This window comes from Pteropus vampyrus, unplaced genomic scaffold (genome assembly GCF_000151845.1).
Source record: "Pteropus vampyrus isolate Shadow unplaced genomic scaffold, Pvam_2.0 Scaffold96, whole genome shotgun sequence".
Lineage (NCBI taxonomy): Eukaryota > Metazoa > Chordata > Mammalia > Chiroptera > Pteropodidae > Pteropus > Pteropus vampyrus.
In genome coordinates, this window is record NW_011888877.1 from 221,235 (window position 1) to 248,410 (window position 27,176).

The 27,176-nt window shown below is 37.1% G+C and overlaps 1 protein-coding gene across 1 annotated transcript in view; it reads right to left on the bottom strand.

The window, feature by feature from the left end:
* Positions 1 to 27,176, bottom strand: part of CUBN (cubilin) — a 248,376-nt gene that overhangs the window by 82,909 nt on the left and 138,291 nt on the right. The window contains 11 exon segments of the mRNA XM_023533142.1: positions 177 to 397; positions 1,020 to 1,229; positions 2,438 to 2,616; positions 4,392 to 4,566; positions 9,034 to 9,217; positions 9,378 to 9,568; positions 11,491 to 11,637; positions 16,139 to 16,336; positions 18,145 to 18,337; positions 20,041 to 20,225; positions 21,164 to 21,369. Coding sequence (XP_023388910.1) covers positions 177 to 397; positions 1,020 to 1,229; positions 2,438 to 2,616; positions 4,392 to 4,566; positions 9,034 to 9,217; positions 9,378 to 9,568; positions 11,491 to 11,637; positions 16,139 to 16,336; positions 18,145 to 18,337; positions 20,041 to 20,225; positions 21,164 to 21,369 — 2,089 coding nt within the window.

Consider the following 27,176-nt stretch of genomic DNA (forward strand, 5'->3'; position numbering starts at 1 on the left):
CAGTCAGCTCCCACCCCTCACGTCTCTCACAGAACTAGTTCCCTTCCTTTGTAGCACTGATCTCAGTTTAAATATTTTACTTATTGGTGTGATTATTTGATTAATATCTGCCTCTCCACTAAAACGTAAGGTCCAAGAAGACAGGGATCATGCATTTTTTTCCCCTCAACTATTACAACACCAGAGCCTAGCGTGGTGACTATCCGGTATAGATGCTCAATAATATATACATTTTTAAATGAATCAATGAACTTACCCTCCAAGCTGGATTCAAACCGTAGTCTGAATCCTGGGGCAGTAAGAGAGCCATCTGTGACAAATCTGACCAAAGCGACATTGCTGGAAGTGTCTATGCTCTCAGGAATGGTGTTTCCACAATATCTGCCCAGTAAATTTCCTGTGAGGGTCAAATAATTGTGAAAATCTAACCTCTGCTTGAGTCATTCTGCACGTATGAAGAAAATAATAAAAGACAAGACCCTGCCCACAAAGGAAGGATCACCTCTGTCAAGAGAAGAAGGACAAACATGCATGAAAATCGATGTATTTAAATATGTGAAGAAGTGTAACAAAAACTGCAACCAATCAGGGCGAGGGCATCTCAGCACAGTGAGCAAGGCTAGCTCACTTGGTTAAAGAAATGGTCTGAGGAAACAGAGTGGCAAGTGTCCATCTCATATTATTTCCAGGCTCCATTGCCCCTTCCTCTCCTTGCCCTAAAGGAGGTCCCTCAAATAACTGCACATGGCACGGAAGGTCTCAGCAGGAAGAGGGTGCCTTCTCAATACAGTGCCCTCTCCAGGGAGAGCTACAGAATGACACCTGGGGCTTTGGACACCCACTGCACGTGGGCGAACCCAGGGAAGGAGAAGCTGGCACCGCCCAGAGCTGACTGAACTGCGCTTCTTTGCAAAGAACAGACACCGTTTCGCCCTTCTAGGAAGTGAGGACACTTCAGAGGCTGAATGAGTACGTGTGAAAATACACACCCCCAAGGAAGGCAGACACATTCCACTGACCAGAGGTATGGTTTTCCCAGATCTCCACAAAGTCTTTTACACAGCCAGAGGAATTCTGAAGGTTCAGGTTTTCAAAATGGATGGTGAGATAGTGTCCTGAGGGTCCCTGGAGACGCCACTCACAAAATAAATTGTCTGTATATGGAAGTGTTGGGTATCCGATGCTTTCAATGACACCACTGTGCCCTGTCACTCTCCCCCCACACAGGGCTGCAAGAAAAATAAAAAAATAAAAATAAAGAGCAATATTCTATTATAGTATTTTTGTTTTTTGTTTTAAATCTCACCAGCACATTTGAAAACTCTTAGGTGCCAAGTGAATATGAATTGAAGTTTTAAAAATTCTGGAAGTGTTTGGTTAGTGCTTATTATGGGAAATCTACTATTGATATGAAGAGAAATAATACCAAAAGTTTAATCCAATAATGGGAAATGAAAGACTGGAACACTGTGGAATGACATGTTTTGTAATGTCGAATTCTCTTGGGACTCCATGTAAAAGCTAGTCATTGCAAGCACGCTTCATTTCAAGAACCAACTGACAGATCGTTAGGGCCTGCCTTGTACCCCATGTTGGTGATCCTGCAGACTGAGTCCAAACTCAGCTGAAAGGGTGCTGTGGTTCACTAGTGATGCCAGCCTTTCTAGTTGAACGGTCAAATACAGTTACCGCAGTAACCAGTATCTCAGGGCTATGAAAGTTACCACCCAGTCATTTCTCATTAGCTGGATGTCATAGATCGAATTATATATAATTTGCCTCAGGCTATGAAACAACCTATGGTGTAGGTTAAATGGTGTTAACAACTAGGCTTTCTGAGTTTGGGCTATATTTAATACGCTTAGTTATGTCCAGACCCACCTTCAATCTATGTCATTGTGACCATATTATAGTGAATCTTCAGCAGGCATATTTATTGCTCATTTTTTAAGTAAGTAAATCAAAACACTGAAGGACATTCACTTTTTGTCTACTGACTGATTTGGCACTAGACTTAGTGGGGAAAAATCCCAATTATCTATTAATGAAGAGGAGGTCACAGTCACTGTTCTAAATAGAGTTATTGATTACTAAAAAGCTTTACTATTTAAAGTAATAGTATGCATGTTTCATAAGAGGAAGAAACAAAAATTTGATTTAACTGAGTATATTTTTCACAAATTAAGAAAAAATACAAAATAGTCATGTTTACTAAAAAGTGCTTTAAAATGAAAATCAAAGTAAAAACTTTAATTGATAAATTAAAATGATAAATTGATAAATATTTATATTCCTTACCTATTTTTATCATTTAAATAATTATTAAAATTAGGCAGATAGACAGACTTCTTTTAAAATGCTGTGCTTTTTTTTAAAAAAAATTTTAATGTATTTATTCTATCACTACTTTCTTATTGAATATAAAATGTGTTGTTACCTATAGAATACTTGGCCTTGAATCCCACACTAGTGGCGCTGTTGTCAGTCCGGAATCTCAAATATATCACCTCTCCTGAAGACAACTGACTGCTGGGCAAAGATGTCCCACAAAACTTGGAAATTATTGGTGCATTTGAATCAGCTCCATCTCGCAACTCAAGATAATTGGATGTACAGCTGAAGTGGAAGAAAATTCCGTTTCATACATAAAAATAATTGCTTTGACATATTTTGATAAAGAGGACTTCACTAACTTTCTCCAAGAGCATTATCAAATCATCATTTCTGGAGCACAACACACTACGACAGTCAATTTAAGAGATGTGTCACTTCAGAATATTGTATATTTTTTCTAATCATAACACATCCATTAGTAGCTCAAAAAGACTGGTTTTACATGTACTACACTAAAGAATATTTACTTGCCTTCTACATTCTGAATTAGTTTTACAAATATAAAACTCATTCTCAAATTTACCCCTAGGAATATCAAAACACCAAGTCTTTTGTTTCACATAATGATTCAACACATTGAAATCGAGAGTCCTTACAACTTTGATAAATTTAGTTTTAAGTCTTAGCTCTATAAATCGTATCCCACCCCTCTCTATACCCTTCAGAGATCTAGCCTTTCCTCCGATAATCTGCAACCCCCTAGGTGGCAGAAAAACAGCAGCCCTGACCTGACAATAGTCACATACACTCCAGACCTCTGGCAGGCTAAAGATAACATCTCGACTTAAATGTGTTTCAGCTCCTGAGTCCTAAGGTGGAATGACCCCTTGGCTACTTTCCCATGAGAGTAGGCAGAGGGACTCTCAGAACAAGACCTCAGAACTGTCCTCAAGACTGGAAGAAATGATTCATTGCCCTCACCTCACCTCCCACCCATAGGCTCCCCACACGACCCCAAACCCCTAAGCCATAGAGTCTTGTGATTTGCCCTAGAGAATCTGTAACCTACACAGCATCGGGGAGTCCTGGGCTTTTGAGCACTGGCTTCCGGTTCTTCCAGATGGCACCATTCATAACAAAAGAGCCACTATTTCTCTCCCGCAGTTCTTGATGTCTAAGTGTTTGGCTCTGCCTGTGCCAGGTGGGCAAACTCTTTCTGATCTATACCATTTCACATGACAAAGATGAACTCTCCCTTGAAAGCTTTGTGACCTGAGGTAATTTAGAGTCTCTGTTAGAATTTTCCATGTCCATAAAAGTGGCAAGTGTTAGCCCAATATTTCTGGAGAGAGTCAATTAGCCAATTAACGCTCGGTGAGCAGGAGAGTGGCATCATATGATATGGCCAGAAATGGTGAGCAAAAGCTCTCGTATCTAAGTTTTGTACCACACACTTACTCGTGCAAATGTGTACACACTTTTGTTAAATGAAGAAAAAGACAGATGGTTTTTTTTCAGTCTACATAATTATTCTCTTTGTGTTCAGCATAGTAAGACTTACTTTCTGACGTGTAATCTTTCAGAATTCTTATTAAATAGAGATTAGGAATTGTATTGTACTTGCTTTAGTCCTGTTTCTGACACCGGTGACCCCTGGTGTCATATAACACAAATTTCCATTTGTTAAACAGACATTTTATCATTTATGACACTGAGTGTGAGGCTGGGCAAATAAATACTCATCTACCAGAAACACTATATTTTTCCTGTGAGAGGAAGAACAGATCACATAAATCTCAAAAACCCATTCTCTATGTACATCTTGGAGGATGTACATAGGGTCACGAGGGACAATATCTGTGTACATCATCTGCTCAGCTGACAGGACAGTGGCTGGCAGACAACGTTTTCGGGCTGGAGGCGTTAAGCATTTTCCTTCTCCATCCCTAGATTTCCGACGCAGTCTATGTTGCTGAGAAGAGAAGCAGGAAATTGTTTTGTGACGGCTAAAGAATACTAACTCTGGGTAGGAAAGAAATTAAATGGAGGTGACCTACTTGGGTGTGATTGTAATACTGAACTGATCCTCAAACTGCAGTCTTACGAGCTTTCCAGGGGGAGCAGAGATAAGCCAAATGCAGTCAGTGTGCTGGGGGTAATTGTCAGGGTGGTTGGGAGAGGTCACGTATCCAGCAGAATCCGCATCATGGATGTAGATGTTGCCCCCACAGGCTGTCAGAAAACACAGTAAAATCAATCTACATTCTGAAGAAAGGGGATGCAGTCAACTGCCATGATCATTTTTCATAGTCTCTTTAGCTGTATTTCCAAACTCGATTTCCTATCACCTGAGATTATCCTCATTTACTTTTTAAGCAAATAAATTCTGAATTTGCTCTCAAGGGAGCTACCATAGGTGTCCTTTTTTAATTTGCCAAACCATATATTCTCTTCAGAAATTTCACGCTTCTTTAAAGCCAACAAAATGATTATGTTGCACGGTGCATGCAACAAAACGGCATGAAAGCACTACTGTATCCCCACCACGTGGATAAATAAACGCACTAGTACTTATAACTGCCCACTGACTGTTCAGTTCAGTAGAATGATGCAGAGCTGTGATCCTCACGTGTTTGAAAGACTAAGCAAATATATTTGTACAGCTCTGGGTGTTCACTCATGTTTCTTCAGGATATAGATGCATTCGAAGAGCAAGAGATGAATATCATGAGAGAATTTATTAGCCATTTTTTTTTTTTTGCAAGAAGATAAATGAACTTTTAATACTTTTCTAAAGGACCAAAGTACTAGGTAAAAATACTTTCCTTTTATAAATGAACATTATTTTGGCAATCTCTGCAAACAAGCCAAGCAATGAACTAGGTAAACTGGGTACTTAACAATTCCAATGAAATTAACCTGTCCCATAACTTAGCCTCACAGACACCAGATCTGCTAAATTCTATTAACATTTATTTCTGCTATCATTCAGCCACTTGTCATATCCTGAATTCTGTCATTACCCAGAACTCCTTCATCTTTGAAACCCTGAACTGTAAATTCCTTTGAATGCCTTTAACTCCCTCACTCCTGGTTTTTCCTTCGGACTCTCCCTGCAAAATCCCAGTTCTGTGGTTATATTCAATTCAAACCATTCATGGAAATTGATGTTCTCCACGCTCATCACTGCCAAGCAATCCTCCCATTTTAATATAAACCACAACAGCGATTTGAAACTTGATTATACTCCTCAAACCCTTCCTTCTTGTTATTCCTTCTCTAGTCTCAGAATAGGACTCTGAATTTTCCTTTAGAAAGAAGTAGAAGTCAGATGAGAACTCCCTCAATTTGTTGCCATCTTCTATAAATTCATCTGTATCTCCACGCTCCTTTGTTTTTCGCCTATGCACTGCCTTCCCGCACCTCTGGGCTGGGTGCCCGTTTCACTCTGTCTTCTCAGGGACCCTGACCTATTTAAGCCCTCCACTTATCTACTTATCCTATGATTTGAATCTCTGTCTCTGTCTCTGTCTCTCTCTCTTTTTCTCTCTTCCCCACCTGCTCCTTTAATCTTCCTATATAACACAAGCCCAAGTAATTTGCAGTCTCTTTCTTCACTTCCTCACCACCCTCTTTCTGCACCTCTTCATCCTCCTTTCACTTTTCAACCTGTGAAAGCCTTTTTGTCCAGGTCTCCAATTGCCTCACAGTGGTGTGCCCGAGGATATTTTTAAATTTTTCTTCTATATCCACCGCATTTAACATGATTGGCCACATATTCCTTCTTTACACTTTTGTCCCTTAGTTTCTTGGACACTAAGCTCTTCTCCTTCTTCTTTGATCCCTCTTGCCAATCTCTCCTTTGGTCTTTGTGTGCTCCTTTCCAGGCCTTTCCAGAGCAAGGTCCCAGGAATCGCTCTGCAGGTCCACTTCTCAATCTAAATAATTTTCTGATTAACGTCATCCATCCTCATGACTTAAACTACTCGCAGACTGCCAACGATCCGCATATTTCTAGAGTCAATCCAGATTCCTCTTCTCACCTTCCAACTCCCATTCCAACAGCCCACGTGGAAGAAATTCTGAGAGTTCAAAGTGAACATGCCCCAAGCCAAGCCGATTAACTACTCGCCACCCAGAGGTCTACATACGAGTGAATGAGTGTCACCTCCCCTTCTTACTAATTCCCTATCCTTCTCCACTACCTCATTTTTCTCCCTAATACTTTTTACTATATGACATACTATATATCTTATTTATTATTTGTACTTTAACACTAAAATTAAGCTCCATGAGTTCATGAACTTTATTTGTTTACTGCTATATCCTCAGGACCTACTATAGTGTCTGTCACATGGCAAATTCTTTAACAATGTGAGATAAAAGATCCATGCAGTCAGAAACCTACGGGCCATCCGTGCTGCCTCCCATGCCTTCCCCCCGTCTCCACATCTAACTGACCTCCAGAGCCACTCAATTCCATATTTATAATATCTCTCAATATGTCCTCCCTCCTAAATTCTTATTACCATTGCCTCAGTTCAGGACCTAATAATTATTTCCTGAATTACTCTTTCATCTGGTCTCTCTACCTCCACTGTGTTTTCAGTGCTATAGTCACACTGAAGTTTCTAACGTGATCACAGCACTCAGCCTTTGTATTAAAATCTTTCAAGGTTTCCACATTGCCTTTCTATTAAGATCCTAACTCCTTATGGCGGCATCTACAGCCCTTAGCGTTATGATTCCTGCCTGCTTCATCACCATTAGACTCATCTCCTTTGGGCTCTATTCTCTAGCAGTGGTAAATTCTTTCAAATCCTTGGATATGCCTTATTATCACACAACCATTCAGACTTCATATGCTGTCACATCTTTTCCTCACTGACTGGCAAATCTCCACTCATCTCTTTCTTCTGGGAGCCTTCTCTTATCCTCTAAGCCAGGCTAGGTGTTTCTCTAACATGTCCACAGAGCTCATGATGCATTCCTCTGTCTAGCACTCATCATGCCATGTTCTAACTGTGCCTTTGTTTGTCCATCCGCTGCACTGTAAACTCCTTGACAAAACCTGGTAGTTTGCAAAGTGCGAAGCACTAAATAAATGTTTGGTTAACTAATTAATAAGCCAATATCATGTGAAAATAAAAAGCATCGAGCATAGGGACATGGAAATCTCAATCGACCATACTAAAGGAGTGTCTCTAGGGAAAGATGGTTTAGAGCTAGGAGGATTTGGGGTCAAAGCTGTTCCCCAAATACCACATGTTAAAGGCTGAGAAATGGCAGTGGCATTGAAGTAGGTGTGGCAGATAGATAGATGGGGCAAGTAGGGGGCTGACTGTAGGCAGGGGAAATGGCCAAATTAGAAAGTTGGGAGAAATGAGAGTGATCATGTTATTGGGGTTGCCCAGCAATAGGTTTTGCAATCAAAAGACCTTCCGGTTCAATATTAAGGGCAGAAGATGGGAAGAAGGCATTGGCCATGCCATTCTTGCATGAATAGAGGGTCTACAAAGGAATAAAAGAGCAATATTGTTTGCAAATAGACCCCTAGTGTACTAGAATTCCCCTAAATGTTGACTTTAAAAATATAATCCAAGATTGAGTCTAGCCTGGGAAAAGATGGGAGTGTAGAGCTGGCTGAGGGTGGCATCTGACATGCGCTGTGGAGACAGGGAGGAACAGGAAACCCCTGGCCTGTGCTGGAATGGCACCAGTGTCCCCGAGCTGTATCTCTAGAGGACCCTTTCAATAGCCAGAGCCACGTGTCCTGGGGAGTGACGGAAGTACACTCCCCATGGTCATGGAACCCACTCGAGCTATTAGATGATTCTCCGTGTCAGTTGACGGAGACTTACTTCTCCTCCTTTCCCAAAATGAAGATATTATGCTACTTTAAATTCTCATATTTTGGAGAATGTGCAATAAAACATACGGCTTCATAGATTAATATGTATTTTGAAACATATTCAGGATCGAGAGATCGAGATTGTAGTATCATCCTGACATCCACTGGCAGGTCAAGCAAAGACAAGCTCTCTACCGATACCACTCCCTTGTTTGAAGCTCTGCTTATGTACTTATTTATTCAATTAATCATATAAAATTAAATGTCACAAAAATCAAATCATTACAGTAGTATTAAATATAATTATAATCAAGTATAATTAAATAAAGGTACTTAAGTAAAGATCATTACTGCAATATATAATTAAATGGGTAATAATAGAATCAGAGGATTATGTGTTCATTTAAAAGGAAACGTACAAATGATTACAAAACAATGTAATTATCATTCTTACAATGTTTCCATAACTGAATGTCACTTATAATTAGACATTTTATAATCTAAGAAATTTCAGGGGACCACTTAAGATCATCAATTCAACTTATACACATGGAGAATTTTACTGTGTTCATTCTCTTGCTATGTGACCTTGGAAAAATCTAGGCCTCATTTTACCTTTCTGTAGAATGGGGACAGTGATACTTTCCTTAAAAAAGTAATCACGAGGAGATATTGAATGTGTCAAGCATCAACTAAGTACTTGCTAATAGGTAGCATTATTATTAATATTAAGATTATTACTCTTAGTTCAGAAAAGAAAACTTTATGTATTTTTTCTCACATCTATTTAAATAAGACCAAGCAATTTCAGGAAAAGTACATATATTATTCTCAGTGAAAATACTTACCTAAGCTCTTTGCCTCATATTTGATCTTAAATCCTTGCCCTCCATTACTGTCATCAGAAATAAACTGAACGAGCATTTGATTATCTGAGGTGAACAGAGTGGATGAAGGACGACTGCCACAGAAATGACCATTTCCTCCATGGGGTCCCAAGGGTGGAGAATAGATATCAGGTCCATTTTTTAGCTGTAAACACAAATTAAAATGAAACAAATTCTTTCATGCCGATAAAGATGGAATACAACTGTTCTATCGATTTATGACACAGGAAAGAAAACTCATCATTTTTTTTTCTGAATGAATCCTGCAGAGAAAGTAATTAGAAAAGGCAGCACATGAGACTTACCATCACATAATCCCCCTGGTTACAAGAGGAGTCTGTATTTGGAATCTGGAAGGGCTGTTCAAAATGGACGGCAATGACCAGACCTCTCTGAACCAGGACGTGCCAAGAACAGTTGAGGTTAGGAGGGTAGGTCTCCGGATAGCTGGGTGATGTGATAATCCCTCTGTCTGCATGCAAGTATCCACCACAACCTTCCCAAGAAGAAACAAAAAAAAATTAATTTTTTTTTAATTGAAAAAGGAAAGAAACTCATGAAATAACATTTACAACAGGATAAGGATAGAGAAGTAAACAGTAGAGACAAGTTACTAACTATCACAGAGATTATGTCATAGATGTAAGACATACAATAAACACATGTATGACATGGTGATAAGTTCTAGCAAGTAAAATGAATGAGGAGAGGGACAGTGGTACGATATTGTGTGGGGAAGTTAGAGAAGGCCATGTTGTGGGGGTCAGATCTGAGCAAGATCTGAATGAAATGAAAGATTGAGTCGTAGAGCTTTGTGAGAGAAGAGCATTCCAGTCTAGAAAACAGTTGGTGAAAAAGCTCGCTGTGTTAGTGGTAGATCACGGAAGTCAGAATGGACGAAGCAGAATAAGAGATCCAAGAGGTAGCAGGGTAGATCACGTAGGAAACTGAAAGGACTTATTTTTAATAAGAAGAGGAAGACATTGAAGGGTTTTGAGCAACAGAAAGGCAGGATCTGACTTAAATTTTAAAAGAATCACTCTATCCGCAACACTTAGACTGTAAGTGGAAGGCAGAATAGAGGGGGAAAAGCAGAACCGGGTGCCCAGGAGAGATGACAGATGCCTGGACTAGGATGGTAGGGTAGAAATGGCGAGAAGTGGTTAGAATCTATACACAACGTGAGGGTAGAACCATTCTGATTTGTCGACGATTAGGATTTATGCAGTGAGGAAAGAAGAATCGGGAATGATGCCAAGCTTTTTGGCTTAACTGGAAGAATATACTTTCCACGTACTAAAATCGGGAAGAGTGTGGCCTGGGAAAGCTGGTGAGGGAGTGAAAAATGGTGGGAGTCAAGAGTTCAGTCTTCCACATGGTGACTTCATATATCCCGAGCTGTCATACATACGTACATACATGAGAATGTATCGCGACAGGGAGAGAGAGGTTGGGAGTTGAGGGGAGACTGTGGGCGGAGCAGCCATCAATTTGCCAGCTGTCAAGGACCACACAGTTTATCAGTGAGTGAGTGTAGAGAGTGCACACAACTAGTTACATCGCAGAGGTAGAAATTCATCTTAGGTCTAACTCCAAAAGACAATTCTCTTAAACCACTCTGCAGCCTGCCTCCCTTGACTGTGAGGAAGACAATTTATCTTCAGTTGCTCCCTAGTCCATAAAAGGCAGACAAAATAGTGGAGAAATTATTAGTTTTTAAAGTCTATATTGATAAGCTACTTTAAAATTATGTTTTTCGGTTAAAAACATGAATCTTTTGATATTCCATATTCCATGGACTACTTCTTGATCTTTAATCTAGTTTGGATTGAAAATTATTATTGGACTTCACGTTTTGTCAAATTCTGTCTCAATGAGAATACACATGATAGCCTGCCATATACTGTGCACATTCTCTGACTCATCGAATTCATATTTCTAGAGCAGCAAACTCTACCTGCCACCCTTCAAATGAATTATTTCAACCAAGGGATTTATAAAAGTATCTTCTGTATTAATTTGACTGGTTATTTCTTAGACTGATGATAACTCTGACTTATTGCTCCTTTGATGTATTATGGCTTTGCGCTATCTCTTAGTTCCAGCCTGCAGCTAGGCTGAAAAATGGTTTTAAAGATTTTACTCTTGTGCCTCTATGGAGGGAAGATACCCCACCCAGAGACCTGCAGGCAAGGGATCCTCTTTTACAACTCGGCCACAGTTTTTTGGCTCAGGACGCAGAATCTGATATAAGGCTAGCCATCTAGAGGCCGGGCAGAGACCCGTGTGCTGTGACATAATAAACCTGTGCCCTCACATGGAAGAATGAGCAGGGTTTACTAGGGAGTGAGTAAGAGTTATATGAGATGAAATGAGATGAGACAAAATGGATTAAAACAAACTCTTAGGACACATTACTTTTGTGAAAGGATGCATTAAAGCCCGCCCTGGTTATACTGAAGTCCGAGGTGAACCGGATCCACATGTACTCTCCAGTGGACCGGATGGGTCCCGGGAGCTCTCTGCCACAGAGAACAGCTAGCTGCTGGGCCACGTTATTGTCTCCTAGGACCAAAGAAAGGAAATATCAGCATGAAAATATGAGGTCTTCAGGCTCTCTGCCACCATCGTTTGCAATCCAGCCAGAGTGGATCACATATTTTTCTCAAAATGACACCGTCCTTAGGTCATAATGGGGTTCTCAAACGCAAGGACACTCGAGGGGCTACATCATTCTGGCTCCAGTTTGCAGTGGTGCCTCCTGCCTTCTTCTTTACCTGTGCTGATAAAGACTTCTTTGACAGTTTCCGGTGTCTTTCTAAAAATTGGCTGACAGTTCTTCCTGGCACTAAAACTCAAAATCAGAGTCCATTGGATTAGGAAGTGTCTGTGGACCAGTGCTGCTGCCGTGTGTGAGAATAATCTAAATTATTCTGACTGCTGATGTCAAGTATCAAAAAGAGAAAAAAGGGTGGTTCTTCAGCCTCAGATTCTATACTAACGTTATAGGTCATTTGCTGAGATGTGTGCCTTCAGCTCTAGAGGTGGCTTTTGGATTCCTTGTTTTCACTTTCATTCGTTTGTTGTTGTTTATTTGTTTTGCTGTTAAAAGAACACATTTATGTCCATGTGTGGAGGATGAGAAACAAATGGATTTAGCAAGTGTGCTCTTCCAGAATCACAAAGGACAGCTCGGGCACTTTTCCCCTTAGGTTCTCTTGGACATAAGTTTCAGTCAAAACAAATGTCCCAGTCAAAGCCAGAAGGAGGTGAAGGAGATGATAACCAATTTACATTTCTTGGAAGGGAAAAGACATTATTTTTTTCCTAAGGCAGAGAGGTAATGAATTTCAAGTTTATTAAAAAAAAAAAATAATAAGCAAAAAAGAATATGAGACATGAGGAAATTTGTCCTTTCAACAAGCAGAATGAATCCTTTTTGAGACCAACTTAGTCATTGTTAACTACTGCAGAAAACCAGTGATTTTCTGTAATTACAAATGTAAAGGTGTATAACCCTACAAATACAAATGCTTGAAAAGGCCTTCTTTAGAGGCTTTTTGACCTCTGGAAACTTTCAAATTTTTTACAGTTCAAAATTTTATATCTAACGCCTTTTGCACCTTTTGCATTTTTCTTCACTATGCTATTTTGCTACATATTTTACCCCAAATCGTTTTCACTGACATATTCTTTATTTATCTGTATCATCAAATTCTGAAGTTATTATATCTTGTTGTTTATTTCATGTGTGTATGTTTTATCTCTCAGTGAGACTGGGGAGGGTTTACTGATTTTGATTTCTAAACTTCACCCAGACTGATGAAACAATGCTTATCTCTAAATAATTACTCACCAATTAACTAACTGATTTGGTAAATAACCCAATAACCACAATGTTCCTTCCCCAGTATCCATTATAAATAGTGCACTATTTCTAGAGCTTTCCATAACCTCAGCATATGAATTGCAGCAGGGATGAACCTGATTTTTAAAGAGAAAGAAGTGGCGAGTCAAAGAACAGTGAAGGAGTGGGGCTAGAAGGGAATTCGGTGATTCTCTCTCTACTCCAACATCCTCACTTTAGAGATGTGGATGCTGCAGCACCGAGATTGCTGGTAGCTGATGTTTACTGAGCAGTTACTATTGCCATTGTGAGTGCTTTAAATGTAGTACCTGATTTTATCTTCACAATAACATTTTTGGTAGGTATCACTATTACCCCCATTTTGGAACAAGAAACAGTCTTTAGGGGGATATATAATTTGCCTAACACCATAGAGCACGGAAGTCAACAGGGGTTTGAAAGCTTGGACAATTAACTCCAGAAGCTCAAACTATGCTATTAAATAATAGTAAAAATCTTAAAGTCAGATCTAAAAATAAAAGGATTACTGATTTTTGATATAATTTTTTTCTCTTCTCTCTTTTTTTTTTCCTTCCTCCCTCCCTCTCTTCCTTCTTTCCTTCTTTTTTTTAGGCCCAGAGTAGTTTCATAGGATCTCAAGTTTCTGGAAATCTTTGGTATGCAAAATTTGTTGGAACATGGTCTGGAAAAAACTCAATTTTGAAACAGGACAACTCTGCAAAATTAATAAGCAGGTGGGAGAATGATTTCAGCTCCCCAAGGAAAGCCACTGGGGTGGCTCAGGGATGTCCACAGCCACCCTAGGGCCAAGAGGCTATGACAACTGGCCAAGTATCATTGCTTATGGCCAATTGGCTCCAGATATTTGCTTCAGAATATTATATGACCCTGCCACTCTGAAACAAACAAACAAACAAAAATGGTTGGACAAAGAACGAATAAAATTTAATTCTAAAAGTATATTACCACTAAAAGTGCAAATGCAAAAAAAAAAACCCAAAATTAAAACAGAATAGGCATTCAATAACTATTTCTTGAATGAGAAAACAGGCAAATGAGGAAAGAATGAATCAATTGGGCACGTACTCACATTGTTAGTGAATAAAAAGGAATTTATATGGATAGGTCATGTAACAAATTGAAAATTGTGTAATTGTTTTGGCTTGTACTCCAATTTGTTGAGCTCTCTGAAGTAGCTCTATGTCTCAGCAAGAACACTTTCATTCTATAAATAGCATATGATAAAAATCTCTCTTAGAAATATCTCTATCAAAGTAAACTGAAATCTAAATTAAACTATGTCAAATTTCCCATCTACCAAAGGCCAGGACTTCTGCTAGAAAATTTTGTATTCATTACTTTCCCCGATCCTCACAACAGCCCCATGAGGTGGATTTTTGTCTCTCTCTCAGAGATGATAGCGCAGACTTGGAGCCATTTAGTAATCTGTGAAAGATCACACAGAAGGAGGAAAGGACAGCTCGCTAGGTTTGAGGCTTCCAAGAAAAGTGACTGGTGGAACAAAAAGCAACTCAATAAAAGTGATTTTTAAAAAAATAACTATAATTTACCCATTTTTGCAGTTACCTACCAAAGATATTTTTAAAGCTTCTACTGGGTTCAGAACATTCAGAATATGTGTGCAAGAACACATGAATTTTATTGACTGATAAATATAAAATTTTAATATCCACAGGAACGCCTTGATGTGAGGAAAGGTGACAGTTCCTCTGGGCAATGTGCAGAAAGCTGATTGTTGAGAAAAGGGAGGAAAGTTACAGTTTATCATCTCATCATCCTTGTATGATTGATTTGAGTCTTTACTTAGGGTCCATCCTCCACAGAGAGAAAATAAAGCTCCTCTGCCATATGATTTTTCTCACCATACTTAGTCTGGGGTTGAGGGGATAAGGGGACCAAGAGCTTGCACATTAGCAACAGGTGGGCCAAAAGCAAACACGTGTTTGATCCAAAAAAAAAAAAAAAGAAAGAAAAAAAAAAGAAATTCTCTGAAGCATTTTTCATTAATTGTCAAAATTTAACATTTGAGAAATTCATAGAAAATTCTACATTTCTCGCATCTCTTGAAAAATGAGATCCATAATACTGAGACTGCTTGCCTAATCGCTGCCCCGTTAATCATGTTCTGCAGTTTGACACTTCACTAGTTATGTGACCTGCTGTCTAGGTGGGCATGTGAGGTTGTGCTGTATCTATGGTGCAGAGTAGAGGGCTGGTTCTCAAAGACACCATGGGAACGACCTGGAGGCAGGGACCAGAGTCCGGTAAGAGAAGCACCTCACATCAGAGCGAACTCTAAGGAGGTGCCTGAGATCTCCAAAATCAAGGTAAGTAATATTTTAGTGCAACATCTCAAAAACTGAATTTAATGTAACACGAACACAATACCGAAGTTTTAAATAGAGACAGGTTCTCACTAGGCTCTTTGCCTGATCCCGCCCTAATCTTGGCCCTGCTTGGAGGTCCTTTTAAATCACAGATCTGGGACTCAGCCTGAGAGTTATTAGTTTAGTAGGTCTGGGCTGGAGCTGAAAATTTGCATTTCTAACATGTTCTCAGGTGATGCTGATGCTACTGGTCTAGAGACCACACTGTGAGAAACACTGATCTTCTCAATCCTATGCAAATTGTGAAACACACTTTTGTATATGTTGCATAGTAACATTATTCATATCCCTCACTCAATGCATAGCAATACCATACCTGCATGTAGAGGAAAAGATGAAAAATATTAGCCCTTAATTCTACCCATCTACCCAGAGATTCGGTAGACAAAGGGATACATTGCAATATAAATACTTTTCCCACTTGAATCTTAAAGTCATAGGTATAGAATGCCGAGATTCACTTCCAAAACCTTTCAACAAGAAAGCAGCACCACCTGGGAACTCAGACTATTATTTCCGCCAAAGGTAGTGTCTCCTCTTAAGAATCGATGCTATTCCTGACAGTATCTGGATGATTTTGCTACAGGCAATTTCATAGCTTTCTTAGTTCTTCAGGAATTGTAGCCAGTTCTAGTATTTGACGCCTTCGCTGACCACAATTTCTGTGAATTTCCATGCAAAATGGATGAAGACAGTAAACAAGTATGATTATAACCGAATGCCATTAAATGTGTGTCAAGGTTGAAACTTGGTAGTTTTTTGTTTTGTTTTGTTTATAAATGTTTCTCACCGTCTCGTATCACGAGTTGATCATATTTGCATGTACTTTGGGCTTCGATGTCCATGGAGAGGATGTTGAGTTCCACAGTAGAGTCAGGAGCCTGGATAAGCCACGTACAGTCAACCCTGTTACCATAGCTTTCGGGCCAGCCTGGGGAGAAGAGGAAAGCTGGCACCTCTCCTGTCCTCAGGAACCCGCCACAAGCACCTGCAGAATGAAGGGCAACACCTTTGAAATACCTCTGATGAAGAAGAAACTAGCTCTTTCACCTTAAAGTGGCAGACTTAAGCTGAAATGAAACAATCGATTAAAACAATTTTCTTGAAGGACTCTGTAAATATTTTATTAAACCCATTGATTCAGCTGTGATTGATGTCATTTATTTTTGGTAAAGAAAAATACATCATATTCTACTTTTTGACCATGATTTTGCCACACAACCCATTCATTAACGCGTGCCTATTATTTGTTCATCACAAAGTTCGTCCACGTGGAAGACCCTATTATTATTACTACTATTATCATCTAGGTAGAACTCTGTTCATCTTTCCTATGTATTTTAATCTTTACCTTTTTAGTATAGCTAGTCATCATGTAGTTTATATCTAGGCAATTCTGAAATAATTTTCAATTTGGTAAACTGAACTATTCAAAAAAGCACATGACCTTATAATAACAACAGCCTTTTATTACTTTTTATTGTTTTTTAAAAAATAACAGCTTTATTAAGCTATTATTCACACACCATAAAATTTACCCTTTTAAATTGCACAATTCAGTGGTTTTTAGTATATTCTAAAGTTCTGCAGCCATCACTGCTATCTAACTTGGGAACATTTTCACCAGTCCAAAAAGAAACTCCAGGCCCATTACCACTGATTCTCTATTTCCCACTCCATCAGTCTGTGGAAATCACAAATCTACTTTCCATCTCTATGGATTTGCCTATTCGGGGCATCTCATGTAAATATAATCATGTAATATGTGGTCTTTTGCAACTGGCTTCATTCACTTAGCACAATGCTTTAAGGTTCATCGATATTCTAGCCCATATCAGCATTTCCTTCATTTCAAGGCTAAACAGCATTCCACGGCATGAATATACCACATTTAGTTTTTCCATCCATCAGCTGCTTGACATTTAGGTTGTGTCCCCCTTTGACACTAGTATGATTAATGTTTCTATAAATGTCCATGTAAAATTTTTTATATATTCCTATTGGCAATGCATAAGGGTCCCTACTTGACATGTTTAGCATCCTTCGGGTGACTAGTCCACATTAGGCTCATTGTCCTCTAATCTTTTGGGGTCTGTTTACTTCTAAAACAAGTTCACAGTTTGAAAATTCCAGTGAGATCCGATGATAATGTATCCCAATCAAATATTTCAAGAATGAAGAATATCCTCCAAGAAATATTTGCTCATTTTTTTCTATGTCAACCCTCAAATCCATATAAGCCTTTCAAAGTTGCTTAAACAATATTTCAAGGAAAAAGCACAGTTCCCCTACAACACTGCTTATTGAAGTAACTAAGGATGTCTTTAAAAAAGTAATATAAAAGCTTAAAGTTAATGCTAATTTTACCTTGAAACCTTAAGGTTAACAACCAGCTAAGGAAAAATTGAAGCATTTCTGAAGGCAAAATTTAAAATAAAAAATAGAGGGAAAGTAGTTACTTCTATTAGTGAATCCTTAACGTGTGTGTGTGTGTGTGTGTGGTATTTGCCAAATTTTCAGAGATCTCTAAAGTGACCTCTGGAAATTATAAGTAGAATATCTTATGGACATCAAACCCCTAATTAATATGAAAAACATAATGAGAAACTAGACTTATTTATAAACATACAATTTTTTAAACTTGCATTTATGAAAGTAAAAGAACACCTGAACATATGGAGAAAGTTATTCTTCTTACTCATTTGTATATTTGGCTCCTATTAGGGTAGGACCCTTTGAAATATTGACCTACACATATCAGCCCCTAAAAAGAATCTCCTTTATTACCAAACATACCTGTAGCAATGGTGGGTAAAGGTCCAACAGAGGTATCCATTGCAAACCACTCCAGAAGGAATCCTTTCCCTGAGATTGAAGAGTCAGAAGAAAACTGAAATGTCAAAGAATTTCTAGTGGAGCTAAAAGATGCAGTCTGGGTACCACAGTAAGTCCCAATCAGGCGGGAATGAATGCCAAGCCCATCATAAATCTGCATGTAAAAAAAAAAGATAAAAGAACATTGGATGTAGGTAATTATCTCTATTTTCCTTCATTAAAATATAAAAGAATGTCTTATTATAATTTTATCATAATGAATAGATAATATATGAGTAAACATATACCAGTTAAAATTAAAATTGTCATTAAATATATAGGATTGCAATAATTTAACGAGTTTTAAAATTATTTCTATCTTTGTTGCAGAATTATATTAATAAACACTCTATGTGATATAGCTCATTATATGATTTATAATAAAATTTGGGCATGGAAAAGTAGGAACCAGGATAGTTACACAAAAACAGCAGTCATGCTGTTTTTGGAGGAATCAGAAAGAAGGAATCAGAAGAAAGGGAAAAAAACAAGAGGAAAGGTTTGACGAGAGGAAGCAGACAGGTGTCCTAAAGGAGTTCACACGACTCAGAAGTACAGATGCATAGTTTGCAACGGCTCGGCGCCCCTTGAGAGCACTCGATAAATCTTTTTTATTTGGTTCAAAATATTAAATTACCTAGTTAGAGATATATTTTATGACAGTTCCCAAACACATAGCATGGGGCGCATTGTTTTTCTGCACATGTGGATGGATGCTATCCAACCACATCTCCTATTTTTCCCATCGTCTTCTCCTAAAATAATTTGGAACAAAGTCATTATAATTGTGATTATAAATTTCTCTACTGATGCTACTATATAAGCTCAGTTTTTCAAACGATGTAATAACTATTTTCACACGTACTGAGCATCTGTCAGGTACTGAGTTCTATGCAAGGCATCGCGAAACTAGCATGAATAGGATGGAATCGCTGCCTTCAAGAATTCTGTGGTGTGCCAGATAATCAAAGTAAAAATAATAATAATAATCTGATAGTAAAATAGTCAATCTTATAGAAGCTGAGAGTAGAATGGTGGTTGCCAGAGGACGTGGGGAGAGGAGAACAGGGGGATGTTGGTCAAAGGGTACAAACTTCCACTTATGCAAGATGAATAATTCTAGAGATCTAATCTATAGCAGTGTGACTTTTGTGAACAACACTGTATTACATTATATACTTGAAATTTGCTAAGAGGGTAGATCTTAAGTATTCTCACCATGCCAAACACACACACGCATGCACACACACACAAAATGATAACCATGTGAGGTGATGGATATGTTAATTAGCTTGATTATTGTGCTTATTTCACACTGTATATGTATATCAAAACATTAAGTTATACATCTTCAGTATATACAACATTTATTTGTCAAATATGCCTCAATAAAGCTAGGGGAAAATTCTGATAATGTTTCTGAAATTAATTCAGTAATCAATGTCTGAATAGCGATGATCACCAAAATTTTTATATTTTTATTTATTTTTTAAAAATCCTTCGAATTTTAATACTCTAACATGAGAATAAAGAGAATAGTGGGATATAAAATAGAATAAATAATTAAGATATACATACATGCTTATACAAAGCCCAAGAGACAAATTACAATAGTGCTAAAAATATCTTAAACCTTAGATACAAATAAATATAATATCAGAATTACCTTTGTACAGGTAATCTAGAAGGGGTAATTATGATTTAAGGCAGACCATCCCATGTGATTTGCAAATACCTGAATAGACATTAACTTGAATTTATTTTTGCCAATAGCAATGCACCAAAAGTTATAAACAGCGATTGTACTTGGAAACTCACCCTTAATTTGTCATAATAGCAGTTTTGCACTAATTCAATGTCTATCTCCAAGATTCTACCATGGATAACTTGAGAGTCATTCACGTTTACTATCCATTGGTAATCTGAGTTGTGGGGGTAATTTCCAGGCCATAAGGGAGAGGCAACTTTCCCATGAGTTCCCACAATATTGTCATTGCCAAATACTAGGAGGAAAAACAGAGTAGTAAATCAGACCTACTTAGAACAGCTCTTTAATCAAATGAAAGACACCAAGGCAAGGAGCGATGAAAAGGATGGACTTTTAATTGACTATGATTTCTTTTCTGAGCATGGAAAGAAATACTGCTTCCCTTTTGGTTTCTGTGCTATCTATTAATTCATGGAGAAGGGTGATTTTGTGAATGGAATTCCATCTCCTTAGGAGGTTGCATGGAGTGAAAAGAGACAATAACTTCTCATTTGAAAAAAGGTTGGTTCCCAGACCCTAAGGGACTTGGGGACATGGGATAGGGGAGAGGAGGAGTTACCAGCTCCATTTTCTAATTTTGGTTTACCTAATTTACTTTGTCTTACAAAAGAACAAAACATGTTTTTAAAAATTGTGTCAGATAAGAGAAACTGACATTTGGGTGCCACATATACAATAGCTAACTATGGAAAAGTCCAGTTAGAAAATAAAAATATTTAACATTTTATACTATTGGAACACCCTGTTGTTACAATATCTGAGCACTTAAGTCAATCCCAAAGTAATACCGAATGTTTTTAATTTGAAGAATATAAAGTTTATGGGTTCAAATGAAACACATTCCATAGAAATATACCAAACCTGAACTATAATACCTTCAAAGACTCTTTAAGACAACATCACACACACACACACAATGTTTAATTTAACAATTAGCTAGAAGTAGAGCTTAAGACAAATATTAGAACCCTTGAGCCTTCTCTCTGGCTCTTGATGGGCCATTCGTATACAATTTAGTTTTTCAAACATATAATGAAGTAACTGCACAAAGACCATAAATACAGAACAGTGTAGAGTTCAGGGTTGTTCTTAGGGCATTCCTGAAAACGGTGTTATTCTTTCTAGTTTGTAGGACTCATTCTGGAAGCCATCGCTAAAACAGAACCAACTTACTGATAGTAAATGTGGCCTGGAAGCCGACGCCACTGCCTGAGCCATCGGAGACAAATCTGATCCACAGGGCATGCCCAGCGATGGATGAATAATTGAGGGGGAGGACGTTTCCACAGTATCGTCCCACTAGGTGACCCGTGGTGTTTCCTTCTCGGATCTCCACAAAGTCTCTGCTACAGTCCTGAGAATCCTCCAACTGGAAGGTTCTGATTTGAAACAAAAATAAATGAATAAATAAAAAGGAATATTTAGGGGAATTAAATGGGCAGAATAAACTTAGGGATTATCCTGAACCACACACGCGGGGAAAATCTGCGCGTTTTTGTGTTTGTTTTTTTTAACTTTCTTTATATTTAATCACAATATTTTTAGATAACTAACCAATTTCCATCACTCAGATTTGTTAAAATACATAGTCAAGAGATATAAAGACAATGAATACATTCCCTTCAAGTTTTCTTTCTAGGGGGAAAAAAATTGGTCAAGAATACAGAAAAAAATATATATTATGAGTCAGACTATCCTAAGTGCCATTAGAGCTATCAAGAATTTTGGCGTAGGAATTTTGAGGCAGAGGTACCATATCTGATTGTGGGGCTCAGTAATAGTATGGTGGAGAGGTCTTTTCGAGATGGAAACATTAGCTGAATTTAGGTACAGAAATGGTGGGCAGAGAATGTGCGCCAGCAATAGCACGTATGAAGAAAAAGGTGGGGTATATTTAGAAATCTGCAAGAAGTCTAATTTGGTTAGAACTTTGAATACTTATAAGAAGAGGTTAGGAGACATAGCTGGAGCAGTATGATGGGCTAATTTTGGCAGAGCTTAAATGCCAGTCAAAAGTACATACACTTAATTTCTAGAAAAGTAGAAAAAATATGGCTCCTGTAATAACACAGGCTAGTGTTCAAGCATGTCCTATTCAACTCGTATTATATTCTGCAATTATGATGAAATTAGGGAATGGAGGGTAGGAAATAATATCTACCTCATATAATGGTCATTAGTAATGTATATAAAGAGTCTGTAACACATAGGTGCTAAATGAATGCTTTCAAAACTTGGCTTTAATGCTTAAAAAACTTAGATATAGTCAAGACAGTATGGTACTAGTGTAAGGGTAGACAGAAGAATGACAGAAAAGAAAATTCAGAGAAAAATCAACAAATATAGAGCCAATACCACCCAATCCACAGTGTCAAGACAATTCAATGGGGAAAAGAAAATTGTTTTAATAAGGAGAACTGCAGTAACTGGATATCTTTATGAGGAGAAGAAAAAGGACCTCAACCCCTGCCTCTCTCCATACACAGATACTAATTTAATATTTCTCATAGATAAAACCATAAAACCTAGAACCATATATATTCCTAGAAGAAAATATAGAAGAATATCTTTATAACCTTGGGATAGGCAAATATTTCTTAGAATGCAAAAGGCACTAAATATAATTAAGAAATTAATAAATCTGACTTCATTAAAAATAAAAAGTAAAAATTTCTTCTCATAAATATATGAATAAAAAATGAATAGGCAGGTCACAGACTTTGGGGTGGGGAAAGGAGAAATCATGGCAAAACATATATCTGACAAAGGACTCAGATCTTGAATATAAAAGGGAATTTCTACAAATAAACAATGAAAAAACAAACAGCTTGGATGTACACTTCAAAAAAAAGATGAGAGAATATGAAAAGTACATTACATCGTTAGTCATCAGAGCAATGTAAATTAATATTATAATATTAACTGTAATATCACAATAAGTAATACTGTCACAATAAGATGCTATTTCATACCCATATCAGAATAGCTAAAAAAAAAAAAAAAGAGAGAGACTGACAAGATCAAACATTGCTAAGTATGCAGAGCAACTACAAGTCTCATATATTTCTGGTAGGAATGTATATTAATACAACCACTCGGAATACTTATTTGGCAGTTTCTTATAAAAACAGCCAATTAATGCTCCAGAAATTCCACTCCTAGATATTTGCTCAATAGAAATTAAAACACATGCTATGCTAGTATCCTGAATATAACAGAACTCTTGCCACTCAAAACTAAGAAGACAAATAACTCAATTGAAAAATTGCAAAGGAACTGAATAGACATTTCTCCAAAGAAGATATAGGAGTGGCCAGTAAGAACATGAAAAGATATTCATCATCAGAAGTTATGAAAGAAATGCAAATCGAAACCACAACGAGCTAGCACTTCATACCCATTAGGATGGCTATTATTAAAATTTGGACAATAACGAGTATTGACAACAATGTGAAGAAACTAGGATTCTTGAGCATTGCTGGTGAAAATACAAAATGGAGCAGCCACTGTGGAAAACAATTTGGCAGTTCCTCAAAAAGTTGAACGTAGTCCACTTCTAGGTATATACACAAAGGGTATAAAACTAAATATACCCAAAGGATATATTTAAAAAATATATAAAGGTATATAACTATATATAAACAAATAAAACTATGTATAACTATATATAACATAAACAAAACTATATATGTAGTTATATCTGTATAACTTGTTTGATAAACAAAACAATATACATAAATACATATACAACTGTATATATAATACCACATTTTATACATACGCACATTCTTTAGAATATTATTCAGCCTTAAAAAAGAATGAAATTCTGATGTTTGTTACTACACAGATCAAATTATGCTAAGTGAAATAAGCTAAGCACAAAAGAGCACAGATCGTATGCTTCTGATTACACGAGACAGCTGGGACTGGGAAATTCGTAAGGACAGAAAGTAGAATAGAAGCTGCCAGGGGCCCGGAGCAGAGGGGCGGGGAGCTGTTATTTCGTGGGTACAGTTCTGATCGGTATGATGGAAAAGTACTGGGAATGGATAGTAGTGATGGCTACAGAAAATTGTGAATGCATGTAATGCCACTGAATTGTACACATAAAAATGGGTAAAATCCTGGTTTTTATGTTATGTATATTTCATTATATTAAAAACCTGAGAAATTTTGAGTGGTAAAATTTGATGATCAGAGCTCCTCTTGAGAATATTATCTTGCAGTAACATGTAATAGTAATGACTGTGGGCAGCAGAAAAATATTTTTTTTGTTTTTTGCAATATTAAATCTAATAGAATGGTTTATCACTCACATGGGGCTATCTATTGGAGATCGTATGCAGGTTTGGACTTCAGAAGAGACTGTGGGGCTGTACTTGGAAATAAACTGTATGTATACAATAATAGCTGAAAGCATGACTAGATTGGGGGTTTAGAAATGGAAAACTGGGGATTAATAAGTAGAGAGAAAGAGAGGTCAGGAATGAGAGCAGAAGCTTAGGGAACACCCATATTTTGAGTATAGTGAAAGGAAGAGGAAACAATAGACACAGGAGTGATCTGAAAAGTAGGATAAAAGCAAATGCAGTGTCATGTCACAGGAGCCAAGGGAAAATTAGGTGAAGAATGAGAAGGTCAAACAAGGCAAAGATCTAAGAGTATGAATAGGCTATAAGATTTGGTTCCTAAAAATAAATCAGTAATCTTTAAAGACACAGTTTCATAGAATCAACTATAGAATTCTTCTTCACATATATTAAAGAGAGTGATTTCCATAAGATGGTGGATTACAACAACAGCAACAAAACAATAACAAGATTGCTATAACATCCAACAACAATCAGAATTTATAAGTTCACTTCAATTATTCTTTTTATGTGCCCATTAACATGCATAAAAATGTATCAGTACAGTTAACCACAAATCACAAGTGTCAGAATATATTAAAACTATTAAAAACCATGTTCTCTGACCATTATAGAATAAAATTAGAACATAGCACTAACAAACAGATAACCAAAAGTTTCCATAATTTGGAAACATAAAACATCTTTCTATATAAACCATGTGTTAAACAAGAAATCATGACGGAAATTAGAATATATTTAGGGCTGAATGAAAATGAAAACATTATGTATTAAAACTTATGGGGTGTAGTCAAAGCAATATTTAGAGGAAATTTATAGCCTTAAGTGCCTATAGTAGAAAAGAACAAATATTAAGAAAAATGAACTAGGGGGTCTCATCTCAGAAGTGATAAAAACAAAGCAGAAAAAAAATGACAAATAGAAGAAATAAGACAACATTGTAAATGAATAAAATAGAAATGTAGAAAATATTGTAAAGATAAAAAAATCAAAAGCTATATTTTGACAAGACTAATACAGTATAAACCTCTAATAAGACTGATGGAGAATAAAAGAAAGTTTAAATGGGAAATGTTACTAATAACAAGAGGACACATTAAAGACACTAGAAATTCTTAAAATTATAAAGAAGGTTATTAACATTATGCTAATAAATCTGACATCTTAAATATTTTTTTACAAAAATACAATATAATCAGTCAAACAACAACAAAAACAAAAACAAAAAGACACCTAAGAAGACCATTTAATCAATAAAAGTCAGTATTAAAAATTGCCTAGCGACAAAACAAAACAAATACTTGAGTCCAGATCATTTTATAGAGAAACTACCAAAACTTCAATAAATCAATACCTCCTCAATCCTATTCTTATACAAACTGTAACAAAGAATAGAAAAGAAAGGACAGCCTCCAACTTATTTAATGATGTTGGTATAATCTTGAGAGCAAAATCGGTAAAGTTAGTTCAAAGAAAGAAAAAGTTTAAGTCAAATATCTATAAGACTTTTATGGAAAAAAATGTGAAATTTTAGTGAAAGACATAAAAGAAGACAAATAAATGGAGACATACTCCAAGTTTAAGAATACAAAGAGTCAATAAAAATTCTCCCAAAATGAATCTATAAATTCAATGTAATTCCAGTAAAATAAGTAAGATTCCATTTATGCAAAGTGTAAAGCAGAAAGCAATACCAGGTAATGTGAATGGATATACATACTATACATATAGATGTATATATACTATATATGTGTATATATATAATAAAAATATAAAAACATGCATGGAAGGGACATAAAAATTCAAAATATGGGTAACCTCTGTGACAAGTAGGTAAAGGGATGTGTATGGGAGACTTTTGCTGCCCTATGACATTTTATTTAATTAAAATTAATTTTTAAAGAAAAAAGTAATGTAATAATTTTAAAAAGCTAAAGGAAGTGAGTGCAAACTATTCTTTTTTCAGAAGTAATTAGAGGGAATTTTTGCTGAGAAGAAGGACAAGATAAAGAGAAGAAAGAATCTAGTGAGACTATAAAAAAGAAACTGTTGGGAAGGGAAAAAAAATGTCTCGAGAATGGAAAATGTACTTTTCTACTGTGTATACCTATCAGTCAATGCTCAACATCATGGACGGCGATATTTCACACAATGTTCAGCTCTCCTGGGGCTCTATCTCAGGTAACGGATTAAGACGCTTTGGGTAGGGACAACCAGCTTGGAGGTACTGGCCACCTCAGGCCCCACTGTGGAATCAGAGTATCAGGCACACACACCTCTGAGCATTCACTGCCCACCAGAGCACTGGAGCAAACTAGTCAGCTTTGCTCTACCATCCGCTTCTCAAGCTAGATACTGGCATCAGCGGGTCTCTAGCTAAACTAATGATAAGTGGCTCTCACAATCCTAACAAGGTGGGTTACTACAGTTTAGATATTGTGGATCCACTTTTTGGACATAGTCCTGGCAGCAAGCTCTGACAAGTGAGTAGCAGAAGAAATCAGGAGATCACAAACTATCCATTTATCTTTAGGCCCACTGTCTTCCTTAACAATTTGATTTTTTTGTAACACAAAATTTATACCTACAATCATTTTGGGCCAAGAATTGTTCTGAATCCATCTTTAGGATGGTTGGTGCTTAAATTCAGGCTCGGTTTTATTGCCCATAATAGTATCAGCACTGTGAAATATGCTAAAATTGTCTTCCTCTGCTTATTAGAAGAAAAAGAGAAAGGGAGATAATTTTCATCAGTGGCTGATTTACATAAAATTGCCTCTAAAACCTTTCTACTCAAAGCGCAGCATCACCGAGAA